Source organism: Pangasianodon hypophthalmus, chromosome 10 (genome assembly GCF_027358585.1).
Source record: "Pangasianodon hypophthalmus isolate fPanHyp1 chromosome 10, fPanHyp1.pri, whole genome shotgun sequence".
Classification (NCBI taxonomy): domain Eukaryota; kingdom Metazoa; phylum Chordata; class Actinopteri; order Siluriformes; family Pangasiidae; genus Pangasianodon; species Pangasianodon hypophthalmus.
The window spans coordinates 20,678,782-20,694,495 of record NC_069719.1 but is presented as its reverse complement, the minus strand read 5'-3'; the positions used below and the strand labels follow the sequence as shown (position 1 = coordinate 20,694,495).

At 36.7% G+C, this 15,714-nt stretch overlaps 1 protein-coding gene across 2 annotated transcripts in view; it reads right to left on the bottom strand.

Annotated features, from left to right (window-relative positions):
- fsip1 (fibrous sheath interacting protein 1) overlaps nucleotides 1-15,714 on the bottom strand; it is a 44,409-nt gene that overhangs the window by 16,617 nt on the left and 12,078 nt on the right. For both annotated transcript variants that reach the window (XM_034307750.2, XM_053237625.1), the window contains exons 7-9: nucleotides 15,488-15,636; nucleotides 14,799-14,918; nucleotides 11,321-11,488 (exon numbers count right to left, since the gene is read on the bottom strand). In XM_034307750.2, coding sequence (XP_034163641.2) covers nucleotides 11,321-11,488; nucleotides 14,799-14,918; nucleotides 15,488-15,636 — 437 coding nt within the window. The remainder of the gene's footprint in view (nucleotides 1-11,320; nucleotides 11,489-14,798; nucleotides 14,919-15,487; nucleotides 15,637-15,714) is intronic.

The window sequence follows — 15,714 nt, the reverse complement described above, 5'->3', positions numbered from 1 at the left end:
CATACATACATATCCAAAATGAATACGTAAACAATGAAGTCATTCTATGTATTTAGCTTGCTGTAATATAGTGTTTCTTATCCAACACCCACATTTAAAGAGGCCTTGTGGCATTTCATTGTCTCATAAAGCAAGGCTAGGATGTCTAAATTTAAACCCTAACCTAAAATTTACAGGAATCCTACACAGAGCCACTGTAAAGTGTAATATATACTTCATAAAGATTTTCCCATGCACACACACAGGCCATGTCACATCAAGGCTACATTTACAAAAATAAAAATAAGCAAATTTAGCCTTAGCAGCTTGTACAAAACCTATTCTCAATCAATTGATTCATGTAGTAATGCTTTAGTAATTCGTAATCCTTCTGAATACAGGTTTTTAAGCAACACACATGGTTTAGCCAGATCTCTTTTAGTTCTTCTAAATTCTTAGCAAGTGGAAATGCCTTGAATATTGTCGAATGTAGCTAATATTTCCTATTATAAGATTACAATAAACCAAATATAAGATTACTAAGCCTAATTTTTAGCCATTTTTTATTCATTTCAAGCTTGAAATAGTCTTGTTCTATTGGCAGATAATTTTGCAAATTTTTAGCAATAATTTTAGAAATTAGCAAAATTAACTGCCAATAGAATAAGAACATTTAAAGCCTGAAATTAGTAAAAATGTCTAGCAATAGGTTTAATAATGTAATATTTGGTTTATTGCAATCTTATAGTAGGAAATACTAGCTGAGGCTGATGTTGTTACAGCTGCATTTCACTAAAAAGGTCAGAGTGAAACGTGTCAAGCGCTACCCTTAGATCTCTGGTTATATGTTTATTAGGTACACACTTGATAACCATGTTTTTATCATTAAGATTTTGAAGATGCATGTTTCAAATGACCATCTCACCAAAATTAAAACCAGGCAGAACACAGGGTCTAGTGTTCAGAAGCTTGTGAGCTTAAATCCTAGGACCACCAGAGATCAACTTTTGGATCATTGATCAACCCTTACTTGCTTAGCTCTAGGTTTAGGTTGTATTCTGTCTCGTTTGTACTTCAGTTTGGCTAAGAGCATTGACCAAGTGAATGAAACATCAGATTTGATTTTCTCCACGACCTAAATGCAGATCCCAGATTCCAAAATGCTGTGTATAATATACTGCAAACAACCATATAACCGCAGTGTTTTACTTAGTTTTACTACTCACACATGCAGTGTAACAGATGGATGGATTCAAATTAGAGCACTTCAAAGTAAGTTCCTGTTGCTTTTCTCCAGTGTGACACAGAATGGATTCTAGACAGTGTGTGTTTGATACTGCATCATGTGAGGAGGAGATAACACATTGTTAACATCTCTTTCAAGCTGGGTCTCAGCTGCAATGTGTTACATCAGTACCATTAGCCAGGACTCTAATGTTAGCAATAGATTCAAAGCAAATAGATTCTGTACTTCATCTACAACAAAAAACATCTATCCATCCCAGCCAAGTAAGGAATAAAACACAACAGGGCATGCTTTTATAGGAAAATAATCAATGGCAGCATGGTGTGATTTTTTTTTTCTTTTCTTTTTTTTATTTTCAACAGCATGCCCTGAGGAAGTGTTTTATTCGTCTTATATGACAATTACAATTTTTATTATTATACCGCTGATTTTTATTTATTAAAAAATGACATAATAGTTTTGATATTATACCAGTGATTACAGTTTTTATTTATTAAAGATCATCACTTTTCATTAACTTATAGTTACACCTAATATTGTGGAACAATGGTTCCAGATATCACTTACATTAGAGAAGCTAGAAACAGCTATAAATAGTCACTTACAGCTTATAGCTTATAAATAGTCTTATGCAGCTTGAGAAATGTTACTGAGAAACTATAAAGTGCTATGACAAGCTGCATCAGACTGGTAAGTCACTATTTATAGCTGTTTATAGCTTCTCTAATGTATGGGATATCAGGAGAAAACTTAAAGGAATATCTTTACTGTTGACTGTTACAAAGTGCTGACACTGGAGACTCCTTCCATATAGTATGTTAAAGAAAGTCTTCTCACAGAAAGCTTCACCAAACCAACAGCTATCGATTTTTTCTTTATTAAACAACAGTATGTTTTTTAATCTGTTCATTATTACATTTAGATTATGTGGAGTGTCCTCCAACAAATCCATATGAGTTGTTACTATATAATATTGTCTCAGAATGAGCACATTAATATAAACCTGTGATTTTTACTGAATTTTCCAGACAGTTTGTACATGCTTTATTGAGTGTAGCTTGATCTGAGTATGTAGTTAGCTATAAGGCTCTTGGGGAAGTAAAATAAAAAAAATAAAAGTAATAAAGATCTGACACTTTATTTGTATAAGTCACATTTTATATAGGTTTATGTTGTAAATACATATGTTTATGCTGTAAAGTTTACGTAAGTTTATGCTGTACAAATAACTTCTAATACAATGTTGTAACAATTGAAAAAACTTAGTGAAAGACAAATGCAACTCAGGAAGAACAAATAAATATTTATAAGAGTCAAAGGCAGTGCTTGACTACCCATGATACTGTTTCTAAAATTACTGACTGCAGTTTTAAGGGAACTCAGTTAATCCATTACAAACAAAATAGGTTGGGATCAGTTGTGACATTTGCTAGCTACAAATATTAACCTCTTTTGGTTATGAAGGGAACTACTTTACTTAGTGAAAACAAGGCCTAAATAAATGATTTTTATTCCGATACTACATTTCACTGTGTTCTTCACGTCAATCACCATGGGATGGTTTTAAATTGCTGCAATAATATCACTGAATACCAGTGACATACCAGTTTTTTTTCCAGTTATGCTATTCCATTGCATATCCTGTTAAATGCTTTTCCAAAGGAAGGTCTGCATCTTGGAAGACCTGCAGACTTCTAGATATTAATCAACAAGATATTAAGATATAAAATGCTTTGTACATTATTACAATTAGACCTGAAATAAATTGGGAGCTTATGGTTCTGTTAAGCTAGGGATACTTGTGAGCTCTATAGAGGTACTATCCTAAGTGCTCCAGTGAAAAAAGTGTGAAAATCTGTTGTTTCAGAGCTAACCTGAAACATTTTAAATTTGTGCACCATTGAACTTTATGGCAAAGAACAATGGAGTAGCTCTGGAGCTGTTGTATTGCTGTGCTTTGTGCCCCCACAGTCAGACTATGTAACCTGAGCCCTGGAAGTTTGGCAAAGCTCTAACAAAAACAGAGGCAGCATGAGTCACATAGTCTGCCCCTCCACTTCTGGGCTTTCACTTACTGCCACGTGGAAGGAGGATCTCAGCCAAAGCTCCTCCACACACAATCCCTTCCACTGGCTATATTAAAGCTGTAGGGTCCAGTGCACAGAACACTACACCTTTGTATAGCTCACCAGTGGCTAAGGCACAGCACTGACATCCTATGCAAAATTCCAACACTAACCTCAGCAAACAGAAACACTAAAGATAGCTGCAGCCACGACAAAAACTAAGGTTGAGGTATGAGCTGTCAAGTATAACTATAACAGCTGCTACATGCATTGAATGAGACAAAGAATCTTGTGGTTCATATTGATTTAAATAAGTCAGGTGATCAGAAGAACATATACTGTATATAAAAAAACATGTATGTGGATTAACAACTCTTAATTGCCACTAGGAGCAAATAAGTGTGTGAATATGTGTGTGTGTGTGTGTGTGTATGTGTGTATGTGTGTATAGACTGGTGTCCCAATCAAGATGTATTCCCACCTCACACCCAGTGTTTCAGATCCACTGTGACCCTGACCAGGATAAAGTGGTTACTGAAAATGAATGAATTCTGGGAATTACTGTAGAAATTAAAAGCTAAAAAGATTTCCTCATGAATAAAGAAATAAACAAAGGATGTGCTCTGATGTGCTTATCATTCACAGATCTCATTCACAGATGGCACTGTGATAGCCAAACATTTCTGCTGTATTAGAATATCAGCTTGGGCATTGTAACTGCTGCTTTTGGAGAGCGATGTTATTCTGGATAAACACATGTTTTTAACAGATCAAAACCCGAGGGATATCAAAAAAGCATGAAGCGCATGCAAAAGCACAAATAAACCCATTCAACTGCACATTCTTCTATCCAAAAATAAAAGTAAGATTTACGACCTGTGTTTCAACAAAACACTGGATAAGCAAAATTCAACGTGAGATTTATAATCTTTTGTGAAAGAAGAATAATGATGTAATAGGGATATCATATTCTATATCCCTAAATCTCTTGAACCTTTGACCATAGCAGTTAACCTGCAATCATATTATATTAGGCAAACGTAGTTACTCGACTATAATATAGTTAACTAAATAAGCATGGTGATGCACCAGGTAGCTCACAGCTCCAGGGTTCCCAGTTCAATTCTGAGCTCGACTTAATCTCTGTGTGGAGTTTTGCAAGTTCTCCTCACGTTCATATGGGTTTCCTGTTGGTTCCTCCCACAAACATGCCAGTAGGTGTATTGGTGTCTCTAAATTGACTTGTGGTGTGAATGAGTGTGTGAACGCATGTGTGCACAATGCCTTGTGATGGTGCCCTGCCTCGCACCAGGATAGATTGGTTACTGAAGATTAATGAATGAATGATGTTTGCTTTCCAAATCCAAATATTTGTCACAAAGCATATTTGGTGAGTTACATTTTTTCAGCTGTTAACATATTTACAGTTAATAATCTCTACACATTTGTACTCACTATATACACGCTACTTAACAATAAACTGACACAGAACTGAATGTACGGGTAACTCAATCCACCTAGTGTAGGGGTGTCAAACACTGGTCCCTTTATCGGGACCGGCCCAATAAAGGTTTTAACCTGGCTTTCCAAATGAATTTAGAACCTGTGTTGTATATTACAAACATCTTCTCAACCATAACTGACTTAAACGATTTGAAAAAAGAGTTCGTCTCTGTTACATTAGGACCAAAAAATATAGGCTCTGCTGGATATCTTTTATGCTTGAAAGCTTTCAGAATGTGTAATATGTGTCTTACAATATTCTACTTTAAGAAGTATAAGCCTATAATTGATGTGGCATCCCATTACGGTTCACTAAGACCCTGGCTTTTGTGCTGCAATTGCTCCGTTTTATATCTTTGCCCTAACTTGGTTTATATGGGAACACTTCACTTCATCCATCACAATAAGGCACACAATAAACTAATACAGTTAGAGACATCTGCAGATAGAAATGAAATGGAAAAAATGCAGTATAAATAAAGATGGCTGTAGTTGTTGTTATTGTGGTTGTTGTTGTTGTTGTTGTTGTTGTTGTTAAAGATAAAAATGTTATTAATCCAAAATAAAAGGTATGCTGTTACTGTTTGTACCAGAACTGTCACACAGCTTTTCACAATGAAAAAAGAGATAAGCCAGTTCTTTTCTCCACCAAAACAAGTCCATCTCTAAGACTCTGCCCATGTGGGGACCATATGCTGATGGTCAGAAGAGTGTTTTCTGAGTCAGAGTCCTTGGCATGCTACAGCTGCAAAAAAAATGCCACAACAGCAGTAACAGAACTGCATGGTACAAGTTATATGCGGCTAAATGACAAAGGTGGGAAAAAGCAAAGTACAAATGTTTAATTGAGTTTTTCTTTCATTTATGTCTTTTGACTTTTACTCACTACATTTCAAAAGTGGACGCTTCAAGCAGCTGATTAATCTAAACCATAAGGGATGTGACAACAAGAACAGAAGGGTAAAGGATCCCTTGATGTATATATCTGTAAATTTCTTGTCTTTGGTAGCTCCGCCTCCCTGGTTATTAATACCTGATTACTAAGACTGGGCAAATCAAGGACTTTATATAAATACCCACTATCAGATCTCACTCAGAAGTCTTACACCCTTCCATAAGCTTGTGTTTACACTATTCTGCTATAGTCTTGTCTATAGATCTAATGTCCTCTGGTCTGGTTATGTCTACACGTGTCCTTAAATCCTGCCTTGCTTAATCTAGCCTTTGTCCAGCTTTTATTTCTAAGAACTTGTTGTTTTTCAGTTGTCGTTCAAGTACAAGTTAGTTATTGTCATAGTTACTGTCATTCAAGTACAAGATAGCTTCATGGTATACTAATACTTAGTTACTTCCAAGTTGTTATTCTCTTGTTTCTACTTTATGTTTGGCTAATCAATCTTCTTGATGCTTCTTTCTTTAGTCCTTTATTTATACTGTGTAGTTTATATTATTCAACTTTAGGTTTGCATTGTTTAGTAGTAGTTTCGCTATTTTTATCTGCATGCAGTTTTTGACATTCTTTGTACTTTATCTTTCTTTGTGTTTTTCAGTACATCATCATGCACTAGTCCTTGCTCTGTCCTTGTCATTGTTATATTTCATTTGTAATTGGCTGTTTGTACACATACATGCGAGAGCACGCTCTTACACCAAGAAAAGGAAAATAACCAAAAACACACCCAATGTCTCTGTCTGTTTTCTAGCTAGTTTGTATTATAGCAGCTAGCTACTGGCATTGAAGCTGGTTCGTATCAACATCAGAGTTTTCATGATACCTAAAGTTTAGGAGACTGGGGAAAGAGCTGGGGTTAGATAGCATTAGTTAGTGTTTGTCCATGTTCCTTGGTACCTTGGCAAAAGTTGCAGGAACCAAAACCACTTATTTGTGATATCGTTTTCATTTGTGATTCTTTCTTGTATTTTCATACTTAAAGTAAATTTAAGAGTTTGTATGTTTGTACTTTAAAATGAGTAAAGAACTTGAAGCTTTTTGCACCTTTACTTGAATAAGTAAAGTGTATTTGTGTATTTCTATTACCTCTGCTTAGTAGTCGTGTTGATTTCATATCATAATCTGCAGACATATGATTCTCTCAACACATGCTGTCTCTCTCAAAATGCAACATAAATAATACAAACAATAAACATACAAACAAACAAAAAAAATATTGCGCAAAAGTAGTTTTATTGGATCTCTCTCTTCAGAATGTGCTAACTGCACTTCAAGTTTCCTTTTTAACTGAATGACTACTTTGGAAAATTGACTTCAAGCCCAGACACACTCTTTTGTCCTAGGCCTAAGAAACTCTAGCTGTGCTCCTTTACAAGAGCATGGAAATATGGCTTCGACCTCACACATCTGACTGACAACATATGGTAGGGTTAAAATCTGACAGAAATCTTGAGAAGACTTTAGCTAGCAAGCATTTTAAATGTTTCCATTGCAGAAATGTCTGAAACAAATCTAACTAACCCTTCCAATAGCAATTCTGTCAGATTTTCTGGAAGTAAAGTGCAATGATGGAACAGCCCAGAAATGCACTTCTGGCCAGTGAAGGAGACAGCACGGGTTCAGTAGGTTAACCAAATGGTTTTAATCATCTATGGAGAGGCTACATTTGTGAAAGTCCTTGTCCATTAGTAATGGTGCCTCGCTACCTTTACTGCCTTTTTACAAAATTCAATTATTCTAATTACTCTAATTCAGTTTTAATAAAACTTTTAGTTCAATCAACAGGCAGTAAACCATGATTAGAAGTGGATGAGAAATAGAGGTATGTTTTTACTTGCTTTAATAAATAATTTATTAGTGTTAGCAGGTATAAATAGGTTCTAATTTTCCCCTCCTAACCACCAGATTTCACCAGATTACGTGCTTGTGCTCACAGGCCGAAGTCACGCAGTGGTCCACTATACAATGCTATCATTAATGGCCTCTGTCTCTTCCTTCTTCTTGCCTTGTACACATGTTGGTCATGTGTAAATGAGACTAAATGACCAAAAGTATGTGGACACCTAACCATCACACTTATATATGCCAATTCCAAAAACATGAACATTAACACAGAGCTGGTCCCCCACTGTTATAACAGCCTCCATTTCTGGGAAGGCTTTCTACTAGATTTTGGAACGAATTTGTGCTTATTCAGCCACAAGACCATTAGTATAGTCAGGCACTGATGTCAAATGAGAAGGCCTGGGGCACAGTCTGATTCATCTCAAAGGTGTTCAGTGTGGTTGAGGTCAGAGCTACTTGAGTTCTTCCACACCAACCTTGGCAAACCATGTCTTTATGGACCTTATTTTGTGCACAGGGGCACTGTCATGATAAAGCAGAATTGGGCCCTTTATTTTCAGTGCCTTTGGCCATATAGTGTATCTGTGTAACAGCTCGTGAGAACAGTCAGAGCTACAGGTGAACCTGTCTTTCAAAGCTGGCAAGAGCTTCACATTAGCTTTGTGTTAACTTCATCTTAGCTTCTCGTTAACTTCACGCTTTTGTTATAGTGTCAGGGACTTCCCCCTCGCACCGCACGCAGAATCGATCAGCGCACATAACAGCCCGCAGCACTATAGCGCTCACGTCCGTGTTGTCATATGTTTTGTTTACTTTGCCACGTGTGTTTTTGTTTTCATCCACGTCCTGTCTCTTCCCCTGTGTCGTCATTGGTTGTTTCCCTCATGTGTCTTCATTACTCGCACCTGTTTTCAGTTCGCCCCTTAATTAGTTTGCATATTTAAACCCTTGTGTGTCTTTTTGTCCACGCGAAGTATTGCTCAATGTTTCCCTCTTGACTTTGCCGAGCCTTTTAGTCTTGTCATGGTACACCAGTTTTTGACCTAGATCCGCTTCCTTGTTTGTGTATTTCGAATACCCTTGATATTGCTGTTTGTAGATCTCCTGATCTCTGCCTGGTCCCTGTTTCTGATTTTGGATTTGTCTGCCTGCCTTTCTAATAAAGGCGTTAGTTCACTTGCAGCCGTCTCTACTCTCCATTTGTGACATATAGATGTTTATTTTATGACTCCTGGATCATTGAGTCGGTACAAAAAATTATATTTCCAACAAAAGAATAAATGTTACAGAAAAAAAAATGTTTGTACGTCAGTAAAGAAAGCAACACATTACATAACAGACCACTTTTCAGACAAAAAAAAAACATGAAGGCTGCGGGGATTTGCATGCAAAACCAAAGAAGCATGTGTGACAGTCAAAGTCTCCAGAAGAACTGTGGCAGATTGTCCAAGATTCTCAATAAAACTTACCAGCCAATTTCCTTATAAAAGTGCACAAATTGTATCTGAGACTACTGATGGTTTTTTTTAAAGCAAAGGGTTGTCACACCAAATTATGACTTTGTTTAGTTTATTACCGTTTAGTGCTCTTTATAGAATTTTTGTATGTAGAAAGGTTTAATTTTGTTATTTTCGAAGGCATCTTTGCTCTACAGTATTTCTTTGCATGTGCCTAAGATTTTTGCACACTACTATGTGTATCCAAGAGGCCGTTGCCTCTTGGGTATCATGGCACAGGAGTAAGCCTCTAAGTGGTGGAGTGGATTGCCCTTGTAAGTCCACACTTCTAATGCTGAGTCGTAAGGTTAGTGGTCTCCACTAACTTGCATGGTAGGATTTCCCATGCTTTGTTGCTAAAGCTTCCATGTAAGACCTCTGTGCATCTTAGAGAAAGAGATTCAGCCACAGAAAGTACATCAGGGTCTGTCTCTATATGTGAAGCAGCACTGTTCCATTGCTGCTAACAGATTTTGCATTAGGCCCATGGCCGGTGCCAGTTCCTCTACCTCCCTACGCCTTTAAGGGCACTTAGTCTCGCCTTTCCATGGGGCTGAGCAAATGAACCCTCTGCAGTTTTTCTTTTATGGTACCACAAAGGAGCTTATCTTCCTTTTCCTACCAGCTTTCTTCGTGTCTTAAATCTCGCTCATTTTGTTCCTCAGTAAGACAAGAATGGGAAAGAGGAGGGTCATGATATTTTTTATAGGCTACCCAAGTGTTTCCTTGCTACTAGGCTAGGAAACAATTACCTGAGAAAACTCCATGAGTTTGGGAGGATGCCACCCTGGTAAAACTCTTCTAAATATGAAATTAAAAGTTAAAGTCCTTTTACGTGGCATCTTGAAGGTTAATCTAATCAATACTTGTGAATATGCTGTCTGAGTTATTGCATAGCTATTGTCATTTACCTTAGTAACACAGACTGTTTAGCATCCATTATTGTTAATATACAAGTATAATTTTGTTTGGTGTTCTTTATATTTCATGGTATAGGGTTGTGTTAATGTTCTATAGATTTAATAGTATGGGGTTGTGTTAACATTTTGTAGTTTTTAGGAGATTGTGTGAATGATAGCTGGCATTGGATGTTGATCTGGTTAGAAGGTTAACTAGCTATGTACCAACACTGATGAACTCTGCTAGCCTACTCTGTTACTGACAGGAATTTTAAAAAATTGACAACTTTATGTTAAAGGACAAAACCACTTTCCCATTAAAACAAAAATCTATGTTTGTTCTAGCAGTACTCTTTCTATGCAAGTGAGGATATTATTATATTATTATTATTATTATATCTTCTTTGCATAAATAGTGCTCTTAGAGTTTCACCTCTGAAGACTAACTTCTTTCCAAACATTCTGTGTAGACCAAAGAATGTCAGAATGCCTTTGTGACTATTAAGCCACTGTTATGTAACTTCCAGGTTATAGCAATGTTATGTAACTCCCTCCATTTTAAATCTGGATTTGATCATCCCAAATGAATCTTTTGACTGAATCCAAATGTCCTTATGAGAAAAGAGAATTTTTTTAAACAAATGGGGCACTTTATTTTCTGTAAAAGGTATTCCATGGGATGTAAGAGTGCACTAGTAAGTGATTCTGATTTTCTGATTTGTATGGAATACGGGATTATGGCACACTTTAAAAAGGACAGATTTTTACAGTATTTATGCTCATAGATTATGGAAGAACAAGAAATGAATAGTACAGAAAAATGATGCACAACTCAGTAGTGTCAGTGTGAAAACGCAACATGCGATATATTGGATGGAAAGAGTAAATGATGGAAATTGAGAACAGCTTTGTTCCCTTTGTGTATGAGATATCATCCTCATATAAAGTTTTATAAGGCAAACAGATACATGGCTTATTCTGAAATTAATTTAAGGCTGTGCTTGCAATCCAAACAAATGTTAATAAATCACAACTAATTCTGAATAGATTGATTGGTAAATAAATTGATTTTATGTACGCAGAGAACCACATTCACTAGACTAGAACACATTGAAGATGCCCAAGAATTTATGGAGGTTTTGGTATTTCTATAAATATTAATATGGGTAATTAATGTCAATAAAATGTATTGGATATTTTAAGTAGATATTTTAAAATATGTTAGATATTGTAAGAGATTAAGTAGTGAACATAGCATGATGGTTAGAGGGGCCTCTGAAAACACAAAATTCCTAAAAGTGGCAGATCAGTGTATTTAGGAACATGGCACAAACCTGAGAAAAGCTGCGGTAACCATAGGGGCCTCGTACGGACAGAAATTCCTGAACAGGAAGAAGAAGCTGCAGTTTGGCATCAATGTGAAAGAGTTGGTCGAGTTCAGCTGCTTGGGGTGTATAACCCTCATCCAGTGGCGTGGACACAGCACACAGGGAAAAGTCTGTCTACAAGAAGGACAGCACAATAAAGTCAGAAAATGTGTTAAATATAAAACAATCATTTTTGGGTTGAAGGTTGTCAGTGTTTCAGTAAACAGTGAACCTATCATACAGTTAAGGAAATACTATACGTGTAACCCTAGATGCTGGTTGTGATTCCGTGTATTGCTACGTATGTGACATCTCTAAAACTGCATATTATCATCTGAGAAATAAAGCCAAAAATAAGAAATATGCTAACCCTCCATGAGGCTGAGAAACTATGCTTTCATAACCTCGAAATTGGACTAATGTAACGTGCTGCTAGCTGGCTAACTTGCTCCCTCTCTAAAGAAGTTTCAGATAATTCAAAATACGGCAGCCAGCGTCTTTATCAACAAAAGAAATCAGAGCACATTAGTCCAGTTTAATACAAGCTATGCTGATTGCCTATTAAGTTACACACTTATTACAAAATCCTTCTTATGATGCTTTAAGCTCTGAACATTTATCTCTGGTGTAATTTGCTGAACTCCTGAAACAGGATAGTCAGTCCTGAGCACTTCACTCAACTGAAGCATTTCTATTCTGAGTACCAATAATCAGTTGGTGGGAGATTTTTTTTTTTATGTATATATACTCTATATGGACGAAAGATTGTGGACACCTGACCATCACACCCATATGTGCTTCTTGAACATCCCATTCCAGATTTAGACCCCATCTGCTGTTATAATTATAATAATTATAATGTTATAATAATACTTATTCAGCCACAAGAGCATTAGTGAGGTCAGACACTGATGTTGGGCGAGGAGGTCTGGGGTGCAGTTGGCGTAACAGTTCATCCCAAAGGTGTTCAGTGGGGTTGAGGTCAGGGCTCTGTGCAGGACACTCGAGTTCTTCTACTCCAACCTTCACACACCATGTCTTCATGGAGTTCACTTTGTGCACAGGGGCATTGTTATGCTGGAACATGTTTTGGCCTCTTAGTTCTAGTCAAGGGAAATTGTAATCTTACAGCATGCAAAGACATCCTTTACTATTGTGTGCTTCCAACTATGTGGCACAGTTTGGGGAAGAACCACATATAGATGTGACGGTCAGGTGTTCACAAACTTTTGGCCAGGAAATACCCAAGAATATTCTTTCAGACAACATTAGACATGCCATCTCAAGAGGGGTATTTAAATACAGACATAGGTAAATATATGTTAAATATACTATAATAGTTAGTCAATTATTATTATTATTATTATTATTATTATTACTATTATTAAAAATAATAATCTTTTTAAAGATTATTATGGGAAGATGATTTCAAAGATTGCCAAGACTAAAGTCTATGACAGTAGCATACACAGCTACTGCATACAATCTGGGAAGAATAATAAATTGGTAGTGAATGAAGAGCTCAGAGATTAAGTGGATTATTTAAAAATCCATGAAGAATTTCCTGCAGTAGAGATGAATTACAAATGACAACACAGGGAGAACAGTAATCTTCCCTGAACACCTGAAAAAGTGAAAATCGTAATACAGAACATCTGGATGTGCTTGTATGAGGCACACACACACTATATTGTAAGGAATGGAAAGAAAGAGATTATATTCCAGTTCTAACTGGATTATGCAATTGGAACTGCAATTAATGGTGGTTTATAACTATTAACGCTTCTTCCAGCAATATACAAATACTGTGATTAAATTTTGCAATGTGTGCTTATGCAATACAATATGTTTACACTTTGTATAACTAATATATGATTAGTTTTCTTTATATATATGTAATTATAATATATTATATATATTTTTAGCAAACAATTCCCCTCAATCAGTTAACAATTTAACTTTAGAAAATAGCCTAGCTAACTCCCCTGTCATGTTCCAGAGTGTTAGCACTAGTGTGGCTAGTAATGATTAATGTTTTCAGTTCAAGACTTGTGCCTGAACTAGGTAACGGTTGGATTTGACAGTGGTTACACTGGAAGTACCTGTGCTAAAAATGTAATTAAAAATCAAAATATTAACGCTTGAACTGGGCAGCTCAGCTTGGGGCAATGTTGTAATGACACCAGGCTTGACCCACTTGCCTATAATGAATGTTTTAAAGGTGTCCTGTTGATGTTTTAAAATAGTTTGATAGTCAGGAATGAGAGAAATGAGGGGACCTACAATATATGGCCAAACGTTTGTTGCCTGACCATCATATCCATATACTTGCCTTCCCCAAACTGTTGCCACAAGCACATCAGAAGCACATAATTGTACAGGATGTCTTTGTAAGCTGTAGCATTACAGTTTCCCTTCACTGGAACTAATAGGCCTATCTCAAATATGTCCCAACATAACAATGCCCCTGTGCTGAAAGGGACGTCTATTAAAACATAGTTGGACTTGGAGTGGAAGAACTTGAGTAGCCTGCACAGAGCCCTGACCTCAACCCCACTGAACACCTTTGTCATAAATTGGAATCCTGACTGCACCCCAGGCCTCCTCGCCCAACACCAGTGCCTGACCTCATTAATGCTCTTGTGGCTAAATGAGCAGAAATCCCCAAAGCTATGTTCCAAAGCTTTGCCAGAAGAGTGGATGTTATTATAACAGCAAGGGGGGCTAAATCTGAAATGGGATGATCAAAAATCACATATGGATGTGATGGTCAGGTGTCTACAAACTTTTGGCCATATAGTGTATAATGTCCTGTGATGTCAGAGTTGGGTATTAGTAATATCATACTCATTAGCACTGTAAGAAGAACAATAACTCAGACCTAAGAGTTGCTGTGCTCCAGGCAGAAGTTGGGGAACCAATTCCGCAGAGATAAGATAATAAATGTAGAATAAAAGAACAGAAGGCATCTGCATTTGATCATGATGTCATATCAGAATCTGCCAAAGCTTTTCTGCGTCTGGTCATTCATGTGTCCTATCACTGGAATGAGCCAAAAGACATAAAATTTGTCTACACTTTGCACAATAGCAGGGTCTCACAATAGCAGGAAGTCTTTCAGCCTGACCCTTTAGGAGGCCTCTGAGCATCTGCTCTCCTCTGTTTGGTTGTCATGCATAATTGGTGACAAACCATTGCAAAGAGGAAAAGGACATCATAAATGCAGCTGCCAGGTCCTCTTGAGGAATGATGGAGTATGCAGTATGAAAAGGAAACTGTGAAGTGCAGCTTAGCCCTATGTGCATAGTGCAAAAATATGTGAGAACATCCAGATACATATCATTAAATTAGATAACTGATGTTCACCGCCCAGATGAAGTCTTGCCTGAGACAGACTGGATAAAATAATCCCTGCCTTGTGTGTGTGTGTGTGTGTGTACAGTACCTCTGGTTTTGCAGTTGGATCAACATAAGGCTCCTCTTCATCTATGTCCTTGAGGAGTTCCTCTAATCGTTCTTTCTCTTCCTGTGTCATTGGCCCCAAGCTTCCTGCACTACTGGCTAGCTGCATTTACACATAAAATGGACAAAGCTAAGAAGACATGCTGAGAGAAGGCTTAGAGCACATGCTGAGACAAACGCAAGTGCCATAATTATACTCTAAAACATTTAACATGTTACTCAAAATTTTAAACAGTACTCCATTCTCATACTTTTGATAATTATGGTCTAGCACCATCTTTGGAATAGAAACTCACCTGAAAGACTTATTATGTCCTGTCCATGTCAAAATAGTCTATTTAAAATAATACTTAAAATACTTTTTCAACATGAATCTTTGGCTCAATTTCAGTAAAACTGAAATATATATCATAAAATAACATTAAAAATCATAGTTATGTACAAGAGATAACTTGCACGTTGATTTGATTTGTACTGCCATATCTGCAATAACTTGCTGGGATCTGTGGAACAGCCACTGTTAAATAATGTTTATACAGTTGATGTAAATGGATTCATATAGCTGAGATTTTACAGTTACACTGTGTTAGCTTTGTAAAACCTTTTAATCATGTTAGACATGAATCTCTTGTTCAGTCATACATTTTGCCCTTGAACGTGGTGTCAACATACCTCAATGTTTTTCCTGATGAAATCTTGTCTATGCTTGCTCTTGCCCATCACACTCTGCCTGCTTTCTGTCTGCTTGACTTCTTTCACTTCAGGACCCATTTTAAGAGAGTTTGAAGTTTTGTAATTTACTCCGACCTCTGACCTAGAAACTAGTAAAATGGTAGAGTCCACAAAGCTGTTCAAAATTGAATTCAATCTTTATCATTTTACAATAAAGCCAAACTTTA